Here is a 16,043-nt window from a genome sequence, read left to right on the forward strand (position 1 = left end):
AACTTATAATTTTTCTCCAACTCTGCCACACAGTGTGAGGCAGCATGTCAACTCTAGTTCTTAAATTCCACATGTTCTCAGTGGTCTGTGGTAGCAGCCACAAAGCACTGTCTAAAAGCCACTTCATTCCTCCTGACCGCAGGGGATTATCTGAGTAACAGGTCCCACTATGTACCACGAACTATAAGTACCACATCCTATAAAGTTAGGCAGAGCCTCAATGCTTCCAAGCCCAACCAGACCAGGTAACTCCATCCTAGAATCTCATTTTCTTAAGAATGTGTCATTTGAAACCACTTCTGGCACCAGTTAATAATACAAGGTGTCTGGCTCGATGCCTGTAGCTCAAGCAGCTAAGGTACCAGCCACATACACCTGAGTTGGCAGGTTCGAATCCAGCCCGAGCCTGCCAAACAACAATGACAACTACAACTAAAAAATAGCCGAGCGTTGTGGCGGGTGCCTGTAGTCCCAGCTACTTGGGAGGCTGAGGCAAGGGAATCACTTAAGTCCAGGAGTTGGAGGTTGCTGTGAGCTGTGATGCCACAGCACTCTACCCAGGGTGACAGCTTGAGGCTCTGTCTCAAAAAAAAAAATACATAAATTAAAAAAAAAAAAGTTTGCTTGACCTATGATGATGCCACAGCAGTCTACCAAGGGTGAGACTCTGCCTCAAAAAATAAAAAAATAAAAATAAAAAAGAAATAATAATACAAGGTTTCCCAAAGTCACCCCTAAGGTCTTCATACATAGGAAAAATGAGAAATTGTAGCTAGATGTACCTGTATTAACAAAATATTCACTATAAAATTTTACAAAATACTATGTATTTGCCACCCTTTTGCAAAATGTTATAATGAATATTTTATAAATATAGGTAAATTTATCTACAATTTCTCATTTTCCCTTTGTATGGTGATTTAACGGGCAATTTTTGGGATACCCTGGAGAACAGTCAGAGAAGACCTGGTTTGAATATGTTCCCACTGCTTACCACAGAACTTGACATGCACATATTACATGGTGAATAAATTAATTCTGCTTCAAGAAGAGATATATCTCTGAAGACATTCAAAAATGGTTTTAACATTTATAAATTATGCTGTGCTGCTTTTCTTTACAACGACAACATTAATCAAATCTAAAGCAAATGTCTATCTAAAAATTTTAAAGGACATCCAAAAAATTATACATATTATTGGAATTATTTTTCATTTTGTTCATGTGGTGAAAAGATTTAATTCACAGATAACTCCTATAATTTTAAACTTCAATATTACCTAATGGCCAGAAGATAACTGAGTGCCATTCCTTCAGATGTTTTCCCTACTACCAGTGAGCAGTCATGGAAGACTGAGGTATGTCATCCTCTAAGATTAGCAAACTAGGCGCTGACAAAACTTTTCCCATAAAGGATCAGAAGACGAGCAAATATTTTAGGTTTTGTGTGCCACACAATTTCTACCGCAACCACTCAATTTTGTTGTTATCACATGAAAAGCAGCATAGACAACAGGAAAAAGAATGGGCAATGCTGTATTCTGATGAAACTTATTTGTAAAAACAGGCAGCAGGTCAGGTTCAGCCCATGAGCCATGGTTTGCAAACAGCTGATTTAATCAGAAGAAATTTATTTCAGAAATTAAAAGTTAAAAGCTACAATAAAACCAGATGTTTTAAAACACATACCCTTTCTCATCTGCTGGACTCGGCTGTCCCTCCTTCACCGGCTTCTGTGGTTTTTTCTCTTTCTTTTTCAGGTACTCTTTAAGCTTTTCTGCTCTATCAAGATATTCTGTACACTTTGCCCTGATGCTTTGCTTGGCTTTTTCTCCCTGTGCTTCATCTATGAAAGGGAAATGATAAGAGATTTTTTTTTCCATGAGAATTCTATATAGACAGGTTTAAACTCTTAATTGCTTTTTTGAAACAAGGAAATTCTGTTGGGAGAGGGAGAGAAAATCATCTCTAACTCAATTTTGATAACCAATGATTATCAACTCTTTTTCATTTTTTTCCCAAGTGGGACTGCAGATCAACAGTGGGTCTGAGACAGAAAAAAATCTGAGCAAGGCAGCAGGTTATTTTAAGATAAGGTTAAATAATAAATTGTTTAATACTCTGTGGGTTTCATATTCTTACTCTACATAGTGCAGATAGTTGAAAGCTATTTGTCCCATAAGAACCCAATTATAAGACAAATAGAAGTAAAGCCATACTAACCATTTCTACTAATGTCTACATAAACGTTATTTCAGAGAGTATAAAAAGTGATGGAAATCCTCTATATTATGTGTAACACCAACACAGTAATTTTACTGCATAAAAGCCTCTGTCAGAGCTATTTTCAAAAGTGAACCTTTGCAAAATATGCACGCATGGGATCAGCCCTGTGTATCTTAAATGTTATGGTACATTCTTAGTTTTACTTTGACATAAAATCTCAAATTGAACAAGGAAGCTCAAAAGAAAATCTTAACTTATCCAATTGCATTAGGTTTAAGATGCGTGGGGGCAGGGCTCTCTATCCATTTTGCTCACCGTTACATCTTGTGCCTAGTGCCTGGCACACGGCAAACATGTAATACATACTTGTAAAATACATGAGTAAAATGTTTCCCGACCTAGTTCGAATGTTTCCAAAAATACGCTTAGAAAAATGAGTAAATCTATTTACATAATTGTACATTATCAGTAAAATAAAAAGTAATTTCCACTGAGATGTTTAGGTATACAAAGTGGTAACTGTGATAGTTCTCAGATTTGTGAGCTAAGTCTCATACTTAATAGTTACAAGGAAAAAAGTGGAATTTTTTTTGGCAAATGGAAGCTTTAGAATGTGCTGGCATTTTATTTAAATTTTTATAAATGAAATAGAGTAATTTCTTCTTTTAGTGTTTTTAAAAAAAGTAACCTGTGACCTTACATTTAACTACATGAAGAAAATACTGCACGGCATGTTGATAGAGCTGAAGGGCTTCTTCGTAGTTCCCCGCTTTGTCTTCTTGGGCTGCTTTGCTAGCAAGATCTATTGCTTTCTGTTGGAGGGAGGCAAAAGAATGACATTAAAATCAAACCATAAACCTAAGTTTGAAGTAATTACATTGAAAGTTTTCTTAAAAAATAAAAGCAACCTAAAAAAAAATCCATCTTTTTTCTAAACCACAACAGCATTTTATTATAAATTACAAAATTATAAAATACAAATTACATTTGTTGTATGAGTAAATGCTTTCAGAATACTACTTTCTCTAGTCCCAACCACTAAAATTTACGTGCAATTTTCACAGAGCTAAAGTCAAACGTAGGGCTAGTAAGAAATAATCAAATGATCTGAAAATTCAAATTGAACAACCATTCACATAAATTCTCAAAAGTTAAATGCTGCTGTATCTAAAGCATACAACAATAATGGAAATGGGGTAAAATCCCTATAAAAGCAATGTGGCGATGAAATATCAAGAACCTAAAATACCCAAATCTTTTAACTCAGTAATAATTTTTAAAAGGTTTACTTAGCAAAGATTTTAGGGGTCTTTTAATGAAAACAAAACCTGGAAACTTAAATCATAAATAGAATATTAAAGGATCACTAAATTAGTATTAAGAAATATTTGCAATAACATGGAAAGTGTTTATAAAGGGCCTTTTTATATGCAGTGCAAGTTTAATTATTTGAAATCATAGTGAAAAAAAGATGAAAAAAAATTTAACAGGGAGTATCTCTCATAAGACTACATTTTCTACTTTTTCACACCTCATAAAAATATTCACAATGAACATGGACTACTTTTGTGGTATTAAAAAAGAAACTCCTAGAAATAGATTCACATAAATATATGGAAGAGATTTTTGAAAATGATGATGAAGAAAGACAACTCAACAGTGAAAGAATAGGCTTTTTAAGAAATTATGCTGGATAGTATTCCATGGTATACATATACCACAGCTTGTTAATCCATTCCTGGGTTGGTGGGCATTTAGACTTTACATCCCTCGTATTAACCTGGATGGAAGTGGAAGACATTATTCTTAGTAAAGCATCACAAGAATGGAGAAGCATGAATCCTATGTACTCAATTTTGGTATGAGGACAATTAATGATAATTAAGGTTATGGGGGAGGGGGAGGAAAAGCAGAAAGAGGGACAGAAGGAGGGGGGTGGGCCTTGGTGTGTGTCACACTTTCTGGGGGCAAGACATGATTGCAAGAGGGACTTTACCTAACAATTGCAATCAGTGTAACCTGGCTTATTGTACCCTCAATGAATCCCCAACAATAAAAAAAAAAAAAAAAAAGAAAAGAAGAATCAGAAATAACTCCTGAAATTTTAGATGAAATAACTATATACAGCAGTACAATTTAATAAATAATATGGTGATAACTTGGATCAAATGAGGTGAATGATTAGAAAGAAACTATGCTGTTTTAACTATACATTTAATTTTTACATAGGAAATATTTTTGAATGGTTAAGCATTTTTTTGTTGTTGTTGCAGTTTGGCTGGGGCCAGGTTCCAACCCACCATATGGGTCTGGTGCCCTATGCACTGAGCCACAGGCACCGCCTGGTTAAGCATTTTTTAAAGTAGAAAAATAAACACAACACAGTGAAAAGTCTTCATATCCCAGTCCCCTTTATGTAAAGGAGAAAACTGTGAAATTTTGTGTAAAAATTTTGTGTTAAAACATGTAACTATGTAGTGAATACATAAATAAATTTTGTATTTTTCCTCTCTTAAAAACAAAAAAAAAAAGAAATTATGCTGGAACTGAATATCCATAAGCACACAAAACAAACCTTCAACTTAACCTTAACACTTCTGCAAAAATTAACTCAAAATGGATCACAGACTTAAACATAAAAGGTAAAAACATAAAACTTTAAAGAAAAACATGGAGAACTTCAGGATCTAGGGCTGGGTAAAGAGTTCTCAAATGTGATATCAAAAGTACAACATACAAAAGGAAAAATGATAAGCTAGACCTTATCAAACTTAAAGGATGAAAAGATAAACCACAGACTGGAAAGATTTGTAAAACACATATCCAACAAAGGACTAGTATCTAGAATTCATAGAACTCTCAAAAACGGAACGACTTACACATGTGAAAAACTGCACAGACACACTCATACAAATACACAAAAGTACAAGTAAAACTGGGAAAATATGAGTAAGAGAGGTAGAATGGACCAATGTTAACATCCTGACTGTGATATTTTGCTTGTTTTATAAGATGTTATCATTGGAGGAAATTGGGTAAAGGATCCAGGAAACTGGATCTCTTTGTATTATTTTTTACAACTGCATGTAAAATACACAGTTATTTCAAGATAAAATTTTCATTAAAACTATATTTAATTAAAAGTACATACAAATAGGGTGGTGCCTGTGGCTCAAGGAGTAGGGTGCCGGTCCCATATGCCAGAGGTGGCGGGTTCAAACCCAGCCCTGGCCAAAAAAAAAAGAAAAAAAAGGGCGGCGCCTGTGGCTCAGTTGGTAAGGCGCCGGCCCCATATACCGAGGGTGGCGGGTTCAAACCCAGCCCCGGCCAAATTGCAACCAAAAAATAGCCGGGCGTTGTGGCGGGCGCCTGTAGTCCCAGCTACTTGGGAGGCTGAGGCAAGAGAATCGCTTAAGCCCAGGAATTGGAGGTTGCTGTGAGCTGTGTGAGGCCACGGCACTCTACCAAGGGCCATAAAGTGAGACTCTGTCTCTACAAAAAAAAAAAGTACATACAAATAAAGAACAAGCACTGATTTCTTAAAATAGTCCAACTGGGTTAATTTAGATAGCAAACTTCTATGCAACAGGAATAAGAGCCAGCTTAAAAAAAAAAAAAGAAAATAATTACGGCTAGCTTACATTAAAAATAAGCACATAATTAAAAAATCACTCAATCCGGGCGGCGCCTGTGGCTCAGTCAGTAAGGCGCCTGCCCCATATACCGAGGGTGGCGGGTTCAAACCCGGCCCCGGCCAAACTGCAGCCAAAAAATAGCCGGGCGTTGTGGCGGGCGCCTGTAGTCCCAGCTACTTGGGAGGCTGAGGCAAGAGAATCACTTAAGCCCAGGAGTTGGAGGTTGCTGTGAGCTGTGTGAGGCCATGGCACTCTACCGAGGGCCATAAAGTGAGACTCTGTCTCCACAAAAAAAAAAAAAAAAAAAAAAATCACTCAATCCAAAAGCCAATCATTCATAAGAATATGGATGGGGAAATCTGTAAGTGGCAGGCACAGGCCTCCCATTGGAGAAACACACTTCCTCTGCTGTAGAAAAATAAATCCTGTGTTTTAGAATTGACGAAATGCAAGTTACATGTTTTATAGTTCAAAAGCCTGAACTCAGAGGTAAATTTTCATCAGTTTTGTAAGTGAGGCAGGATATAAATAAAAAGTGGATTCATAGCACATGGTCAACTGGTTGTTAGGTGAGACTGGTCACATAAAAATGCAACCCAAAGGCTCACCGGGTAAGCTACACAGTAGAAATAAATTTTCTTATTCTGACATAATTTTCTTCTCAGATTTTGAAGTGCTGTGCCATTCATTCCCTTCACTCACAGTCAGCCTTTATTGTGGCACCACACTGACACTTATTAAGAATAAAACGCTTTATACTATAGTTGGTATTACTTAAGCAACTAAGTCCAAACATGGTTCCAGTTAGCTTAAACCAGCCTTTCTCTGATGATAGAAATGTCTGTATCTGTACTCCCCAGTATGGAAGCCACCAGCCATATATGGTTTTTAAGCACCTGAAATGTGGCTAATGTGACTGAGGAATTTATTTATGAAGGATACTACAAAAGTTTTGAGATACACAAAACTTAAGAACCATAAAATCATTTAGATTACTATATTTTCTCAAAATAATCACTGACATTCTAAGAATTTTTGCTTTCTTAAAAAACAATTTTGAAAACACTTGTTCCATTCCTTTTCTTCAAATGCTGTAGGCTCACTTTCGTAGCATGAACAGCTTCTTCAGGGCTAGAGAACCTATCTTCCATGCATTCGATTTTTGCCTATAGGAAACAGGAAATAATCATGTGGGGCCAGGTCAAGACTGCATGGTGGATGAGTCATGAGTTTAACCTCTGTGGACCCCAGGAACTGAATGGTGACGTTGTCTGTGTGGGAGGATGCACTGTCATGCTTGAAGTATCCTGAAAACTTCTGGAAAGCATACTGCTGTGTACCACTGAGCAGCATAAGTCCTTTGTTCCTCCAGAGGAACAGATGCAACAAGACTGCTTTTGGAGAAGAATGTTGCCACCATTTCTTCCCAACGCTTTGGGGCTGCTTGACTTTTGTTGATGGATTTTTACTGGGGAAAAAAATTCACACCGTGGAATGACATTCTCTGGATCAAACTGGTAAATCCAGTTTTCATCCTTAGTAACAATGTCAGAAACTCATAGACTTGCCTCCATCAAATCTGACCAACATTTCTTTACACCATTCAGCATGGATGTGTTTGTGCTCATCTGTCAAAGTATAAGGTACCCATCAGAATGAAATTTCCTGATTTGAAGATAATCGCGCAAGATCTTTTGGATGCTGCCAGCAATCTAACCTGTAGTGCCGCTTCAGTGTCCTTAAATGTCACTCGATTGTTTTCATGAACCATTTTTTCCACCAGGCCGATGTTTTCCTCAGCCACGGTACTTGCCTGATGCCCACTCCTCATCATTCACTGAAGCTTAGCTTCTTCTAAATTCTTGAAACCTCAGAAAAATTGTCTAACAGGAAGAGTAAGGTTTCCGAAAGCCTATTGCAAATGCTCAAGGCTTTGAGACCTGTTTAACCCACTTCTAAAATCACAGAAAATCGTTATGTAGCATTTTTCATTTGAAATGAAATCAACCATGTCTTGGGTGGTTTTGGAGCCCTAACTATTTTTTTCAGAATTCAATCAATCTTCCACTTGAAGACCTTAGTTCAATCTATCATCACATATGTCAAAATTATGACCCAGCCTGTGAGTGGTCAGCCTGCTTTCATCCTTGTCACCCTCAAGTGTATGTAGCAACCTTTGATGGCTTTCCATTGTGAACAGTAAAATCCAAATTTTGGAGCATGACCAACAAGGCCTGAAATGACCTGAAACCCTCTAGTCCGCCCTTACTCAGGCAGCCTGAACAGTTAACCCCTCTGCCTAGAATGCTCCTTGTTCCTTTCCATTGACAAATGATGCGTGACAGTCTCCTTTTTATCCTAGTTTGGATGGCAAGTCCTCAGAGGCCCCCCCCCCCAATCTGCTACATCTAAAGCTGCCCTCCAACCCTCCTTTCAGCTATCCCCTCATGCCTACATTCCCTTAGTCCATCATTTTCTTTGTTTACCTGTATATTCACTAGCTCACTAGCTATCTCCTTTATGTAGGTAGGTTCCATGAACACAGAGCTTCCTCCGGAGCTCCTAGAGCCTAGAATGGTGCTGGCATTACATGTGTACTTAAATTGTACTCAAAATCAATTCCCTATTGCTTTCTCAAAATCGTCTTCTCTTTGGTTACTTTAATTCTATCATTTCTTAATAACAAGTTCTCTTCACTAGATAGTTCCATCAGGAAATAGTCGTCCTTAAAAAAAAATCATCTTTGACACCCAAACACCCTTCAGGTTAGCTCTGTCTCTCCGCTACCTCTTAGAGCCAAAATCTCACTGGAGTGGCTTCCCTTCACTTATCCTCATCACATCAACACCAAAACTGCTCACATTAAGGCTCTCACTGATGTTGCATCTAAAGACCAGCTGTCTTCATCTTGATCTTTTGATGACATTCTATAGAGTTCACCATCTCCTTCTCAAACACTGTCCTCTGCTGAGCCCCCAAGAACCACCTTGCTGATTCTCCTTCTATTTCTCCTTCTCAGTTTCCTTTGCTAATTCTTCCTCTTACATGTGACAATGAAATATGTTCATCAGGATTGGCTGGGACTCACTTCTTTTTGTTTACTGAAGGGATCCCCTGTCTTTAAAATCATTCCTCTGTATGTGTACACGCATGCATGTTTAAGAGGCTTCTTCATGTTTAAGAGAGGCTTCTTCATGTTTTTTGCTTCTCTCTCCACTAGAACGCAGTTGTGCACGTGAGTGTTGTTTTATTTGGTTTTTTGGTTTCCTTGTCTCTTCCACTGGAACATGAGCTCCATGAAGACCAGGGTTATGTCTGTTGTCTTCACTTTTTTATGTTCCCAGAGTCTAGCACAGTGGCTGGCACAAGACTGAATGACTTTTTTACCCCAGGTCAATCAGGAAGGACCCAGTCACTCATCAATATGGATACAAAGGGTGGGAGTATGTGAGACTGTCCTTTTCAGATTCAGAGACCCTGACATGTCCCCCTTAGGAAACCCTGGAAATGGGATAAATCCTACAATCACCTACCTCAAAATGCCCCAGCCTTTGTCTGTGAGGATGAATTCTTTCTCCTATGCTCTGAAGCCCCTCCCCACCATCCTCCTCTGACATTCCCTCCATTAATGATATGCCCATTGGAGGACTCTACTGGTCCCTCCAACCTTTCTTTCTCCTCAGCAGAAAAATGTGTTTAAGTCCCATCTCAGATTCATATCTAAAATGCACCTAAACTCCCAGTTACTAGGTTCCTCTCTAGCTATCACCTGACATCTCTTTGCCTCCACAGTAAAATCCTAAAGAACATCCCAATTCATCTTTCTTTCCTTTCTTCCTTTTTTTTTTTTAAAGAGACATGGTCTTGGAACTCCCAGACTCAAGTCCAGGTGATCCTTTCACTACGGCTTCCCGAATTGGTAGGACTACAGGTGCATGTCACTATTAGCATATCACCAGCTAATTTTTTCCTGTTTTTTGTGGAGATGGGGTCTAACTCTGTTGCCCACATTGGTTTTCGACTTCTGTCCTCAATTGATCCTCCTGCCTCAGCCTTTCTAAGTGCTGGGATTACAGGTGTGAGCTACCAGCACCAGGCCTCACCCATCTCCTGCTCCTCCCCAGCAATGCTGTCTAACTCCCTCTCTGCCTTGACAAGAATAACAAATAGCTGGACAGTGTCTCCTTTCTTCGCCTTCACGAAATTATTCTCTTCCGGTTTTACTCTTGACTGTTTAACAATTCTTTTTCAGGGTCCACTTTCTCTCTCCTTAAATGTCGATATTCTATTGGATTTCTATCTTGGTCCTTGTTTTTCCTCATTCTGTAAACTGTCCAAGATGTGACTCTCTGCCCACAACCTCTGCTACCATCTGTAAGCTAATAACTTCCAAGTCCTTTCTCCTACTACTCTCCCTAGTTCTAAAATATGTATCCAAATGTTCACTGGACATTTCCATTTGATTCTCTCCACAAGCATCTTAAACTCAACAAATTCAGAACTTACCATCCTGGCCCAAAATATACTCCTCACTTTGTATTCCCAGAATCAGTTCCTACCCACTCAGATACCTAATCCAGAAATCTGGAAGAAAACCCAGACCCTTTCTCTTCCCTCCCTTTTTAAATGCAGGGAACAAGTCTCACTATTCTTCTCCAATATTTCTCTGACCAATCCTCTTCTTTACTTGAATAGGTATTACACTAATTTGGCTCCTCATCAACTCCTATCATACTGACCCCTGCTTCCTAACAGGTCCCCTTGCTTTCATTGCTTCCAGGTTTGCTACCAGTCAAGTTTTTCCCTATGCGCATATGCTAGCTTCATTATAAAACAAAAGCCTGAGGATATCACTCCACAGTTTAAAACCCTTCTATGACTCCTCATCTAACCCTTCTATAACTCCCCATCTACAGCAGGATGAGGACCCGACATATATGTGGCATGCTTGGCCTAACTCTTTAGGTTTGAGTTTCTACCTTGTACTCTAAGTTCCAGTCATACCAAACCACTGGCACAACCTGGACCAACTCGGACTGTGTACCTTTGTATACAGCATACTCTCTGCCTGGAAATACCCTATTCTACCATCTCCTCATAAAACTCCAGCATCTCCAGGACTCAGTGCAGTAGTGGTCCTCCTGCTGCAAAGCCCTCTCCAACACCTCTGGGTGGTCCACTTACATGTCCTATAGCTTCCCTCTTTCTCCTGTACGTACTCCCCGTGATTATACATGGATAGTATGATTTCCCGTGCTAAGCAAAATGCATGGCACAGTGGATACTCAAAAACTATTTAAGATTGAGTGAACTTTGAGTCCTATTTCAACCATATTACTTGTAGCTTCTCCCAGTCCTCTGGAAGATTTATCACAATTCTGGACAGAGGCACAAGTTGATACTCAGTGCCTGAAAAACATTCAACTTTCTCGCTTAAAGAAACAGAATGTTGTAGTGAAAAATTGTTTGTAAGCAGACAAATGTGGCTTTAAAACCATTTTCAACACTAATTAACTGTATGTCTTTGGGCAAATCATAACCTTAATAAGCATAAATTTCTTATGCTATGAAAGTATAATTATATTCACCCTAAATAACTGCTTAGGAGGATCAAATGAGATTATATCAAACACCAATTAGTGTTACTAGCATTCACTTTACCTACAATCAAATCACCTCCTCCGTGAAACATTTCTCATTTGTCCTTGGAAGAATGAGATATGCCCTTCTTTTCTGCTTCCCCAGACTAAACTCTAATTCCATTACATATCCCCCTTATCACAGAGGATGTCATCGAAGACCCCCGGTGGATGCCTGAAACTACTAATAGTACTGAGTCCTGTATGTACTATTTTTCCCCAGTAAAAATAATAAAGATTCATAAATTAGACAAAGTAAGAAATTAACAATGACTAATAATAAAACAGAATTACAATATACTGTAATAAAAGTTATATGAATGTGGTTTCTCTTTCTCAAAATATCTTTATTGTATGCTACTCATCCCTCTTGTGATGATGTGAGATGATAAAATGCTTACGTGATGAGATGAAGTGAGGTGTGTCATACAGATATTGCCGTGTAACATTTAAAAATCTGTAGCTCAGCAGCTAGGGCACCGACCACATACATCAGGGCTGGCAGGTTCAAACTCGGCCAGGGCCTGCCAAACAATGACAATTACAACAAAAAATAGCTGGGCATTGTGGCAGGTGGCTTTACTTGGTAGGCTGAGGCAAGAGAATCACTTAAGCCTAAGAGTTGGAGGCTGCTGTGAACTGGTACGCCATGGCACTCTATGGAGGTCAACATACTGAAACTGTCTCAAAAAAAAAAATTGTTTATTTCTACAATTTTCCATTTAATATTTTTGGACTGCAGTTGACTACAGGTAACTAACTGATACTGCAGAAAGCAAAACTGCAGATGAGGAGGAACTACTATATATAAATAATTAAATTATTTTTTAATTTTTGACTTTTAGCTATCTGCATTCTCTCATTAGATTAGAAGCACCTGGCTACAAGGATTTTTACCTTGTTCAGTGCTAAAGTTATTCATTATATGAATATTCTTCATCCCAATTTCCTAGGTTAGAAGATTGAAAAGGCTGAATAAGAAAGCACATCTGTGACTCCATCGCGAATAAATTGTAACTTGAAATCTCTCTTGTTTAACACTAGCAAGTATTTCATTAATATTGGTCAATCTCTAGCTGGTTCACTGAAGAAATGAAGAAATAACAATTTGAATTAAATGTGACATATTCTGGTTATAGACCAAAACTACAAATCTTGCAAAAGACAGGTAACAGTAAATGGCTGAAGATTATGTTGTAGACAGCCCAATTCACACACAAGTCTCTAACACAGGAAAAGCTGGCAGAATAAAACTTACTAACAAATCAGTTAACAAATCAACAAGGATGAGGAGGAACCTTCAAAAGAAATGACAATACTTTACCAAATGACCAATACTTTTTTTCAAATACATTTTCCAAAGAGACCCTTTACAATGGGAATACAAAAAACTTAAGATTAAGTGAAGATTGTTGTATCTTACTTTTATACAATTTTGATGGAAAAGATACACAGACAAATCAACACGACTTGTTCTTTATTCTATGAAATAAGTAACTGTTGTAATTGTTTTATGAAAAATATAAAACATATTTTCATAATTCTTCCGGTCAATTTTCAAGATAAAAGTCCCAAGTAAGCTCCCTCTTTCTTTTTTGTGAAATTTTGATGTCAGTTTCAATGGGTCTACTTTCTGAGTGGTCTTTCTTCAGGACCGATTATTTTGCATTATGAAGCTCTTCTATTATCTTTATATGTTCAACAACTACCAGAAGACCAAGACAAGGATTCATATTTCATGGTACTCTTGTGTATCAAACAGACTTGATTGGGATTAAGTCTCATTACATTCTAAACTCCATCAATACCCTAGATACTTTCTGGGGACGGGAAACACTGTTACATAAATTCTCTCAATGAATTAATTCCATTTCGCAGAGGACTAATCTAAAATCTTAGATTTCCATGATTTATGTACAAAACACTGTGCTCACTGAGGTGGGTCTGGGGGAAGTGGAGCCACACAGGAGTTTAAGAACACTCCATGATCTTGTATATAATCTGGGGGTCAAAGTGTGTTCAATGAATTCACGGATACTGTGCAGAGTGATTCTAACCTCAGATTGTTCTCATATTTCTACTTACCTGACAGCTCGGAAGGAAAGGCTTTGCTGTATCAGCTTGTGAAACTAAGAGAAACTAGTCCAGAGCAGCGCTTTGTAAAAATCACATTCTTTGCTTTCTCTGTTACACCGAGTGGAGAGATCTGCCTAGCTTGGCTCAAACTCGGCTGGTTTGGGGTGGGGTTAAAGCCTCACAGTCAAGAGTCCCACAAGGCCAGTGGCTCGGAGGAGACCCCAACGGCGGGCCTGAAACCACCCTTCAGCAAGAAGGCGCCCGCCCCCCACCTGCGGCTTCCCCCCCGAGCCGCCCTCCTCCGCCCTGACCAGAGGCGCGGCCGTTTCCTCCTTCCTCCGGGCTCCGCACCCAACTTCTCGCGCCTCCAGTTATCCAGGGGGACTGGAGATGAGCAGCAGTACCTGGAGGTTGTTGGAAGTGGATGCCATGGCGGAGATCCAAGGCGGTTCCCTGGGGGTGGGGGGTGAACGAGGCTTGAGAAGAGCCAACAGGAGCGACGCCGAATCGCGCCGGGTGTGATGGGCCCCAAACTGGGGGGAGGGAGGGGTGGCTCTCGGGCCCTGAGCGGTGGCCTCCTTTCCGGAACTTATCCTACACCACCACCACTCCCAACTAGCCGCCCGACCCTCCTCACAAAACTTCCGCAATCCCGAACCCCTCTGGGCTCAGGCCCCGCCTCTACCCTGCGCACTTCCGCTGTCGTCATCAGCAGGCGCGCTGACCAGTCACCGGCTCTTCCGCGTCTAGCCGGAGCCTAGGCACTCGAGGCGCTGTGAGTGTAGCCTTGAAGCTCGTGAGGCCTGGCGGAGATCGGGTTTAGTGCAGGCGCACCACTACTCCGGCCTAGGGACAGGGAGGAGCAAGCGCGGGAAGACAGGCTCTTTTCCCCCGGAAGTCCTTCACGTTGAGAAGAGTCCTTCGCCATTGTTCTTTTTCGTCTTCGTCTGCGTGTGTTGTGGCTCTGTGGCTTTTGAGTGAAAAAAGTCATCGCATCTTCAAGACTGAGCGGTTGAAGGCTTTGGGCCTGTTACTATTACTCATTCACTCCCGGGTCTTCATCTGTGAAAAGGGGACCATTGTACTTATGTCGGGGTGCTGAAGAACATTGGAGGGAATGCACGAGAAGGTGCACGATGCGGTGGGGGTGAACAGTCAGACCGCCGTCAAGGCGGAGCTTGTTACTGCTCAGACTTTACAGGTTATTCAGTAAACATCCTTTGTGTGATTAACGTGTAGGCTCCGGAGGCTGTGGGAATATTAACATTAAGTAGGACAGGTATGGGGGTTACGGTCTGATGGGGAAGCAGGCTCCTGAACATGTCTTGTAAAACGAGTAGGTTACATATTATTCATACCATTTATATTTACAAGGAAATTGATGGCTTGAGAGGTTAAGTGCTTTGTGCGGGATCATACGAAGCAGGGATTAGTGACAGCACTAATATGAAAACTTCTCAGCTTATTATTTTTTGCCACAGTCTCCCCCCCTCCTTTTCATAGTTAAGTTTCTCAAAGGAAAGCAAAATAGATGTTTAATCGCGCCATCATTTTATTTCCTACTGATTCTTTTGAATCATCTGGTATCTCCTAAATAATTAAAAAGTACTCACCTCTTAATTGGTATTCTCAGCTACCCGGTTCTTGAAATCTCTCTTGCCTAACTTCTGATGTTTCTTCTCTATCTCCTACGTTCTTTCCCCTTTTACTCCTCTGAAAGAGCAAAATTTCCTCGAGAGTCAAATGTCCAGTTCCCTCTCACTATTTCATCTTTGTTCATCCCATCCCTTTCCCGGGCTTCAGATGTTAATAGACTAGAAATGGCTTCAAATATAGATTTCTAGGCACACTCTATCCTCTGACCAGCATTTACAGCTGCCTCTGAGAGATCTCTATGACAGGGTTTTTATGCAAGATAAATTGAGCGCATCAAAAGCCAAATTGATTATTTTCTATTCCCAACTGCTTTCCATGGTCTCTCTTTCTTAGAATAGTATCCCTAAATCTATATTACCTGGGCTCAAAGCTTAAAGCCTCCTCTCTGCTCTGTATCTGTCATTCCTTTCCGCCACCTCTCTTTCTTGGTCAGTTACTGATAAAATACTGCAGGGCCTCCAGTCATTAGGAGAATGCCATACATAATAGGCGCTTAATAAATAGTAAGCTGTTCAACTTAGCTCATTATAATCATTCCCTGGTTCCCTGATGACTGTCAAATGAACCTCATTTTTCCTAAAGATATAACCAGATTGCAACTAACTTTTCAATTCAATCCCCAAACATTTGCTAATACTAAATACAAGTATTGAGCATCAGGGTACTATGAAGATGAATATGATAATGGTCTTTGCTATTTGGAGTCGACAATTTAGTGGGACAGCACAGAATAGTTAAAAGAGTTAATTAATATTTATTGTATACAACCATCTGCCAGTCATCTTTAGATGCTGGATATGACCAAACAGTC

At 39.6% G+C, this 16,043-nt stretch overlaps 1 protein-coding gene across 1 annotated transcript in view; it reads right to left on the reverse strand.

Annotated features, from left to right (window-relative positions):
- Positions 1 to 15,783, reverse strand: part of VPS4B (vacuolar protein sorting 4 homolog B) — a 30,660-nt gene extending 14,877 nt beyond the window's left edge. The window contains exons 1-3 of the mRNA XM_053571225.1: positions 13,981 to 15,783; positions 2,927 to 3,038; positions 1,690 to 1,846 (exon numbers count right to left, since the gene is read on the reverse strand). Of these exons, the coding sequence (XP_053427200.1) occupies positions 1,690 to 1,846; positions 2,927 to 3,038; positions 13,981 to 14,007 (296 nt within the window). The 5' untranslated portion in view covers positions 14,008 to 15,783. The remainder of the gene's footprint in view (positions 1 to 1,689; positions 1,847 to 2,926; positions 3,039 to 13,980) is intronic.
- Between the last annotated feature and the right edge of the window lie 260 nt (positions 15,784 to 16,043).

The sequence above is a fragment of the Nycticebus coucang genome, chromosome 19, assembly GCF_027406575.1.
Source record: "Nycticebus coucang isolate mNycCou1 chromosome 19, mNycCou1.pri, whole genome shotgun sequence".
Classification (NCBI taxonomy): domain Eukaryota; kingdom Metazoa; phylum Chordata; class Mammalia; order Primates; family Lorisidae; genus Nycticebus; species Nycticebus coucang.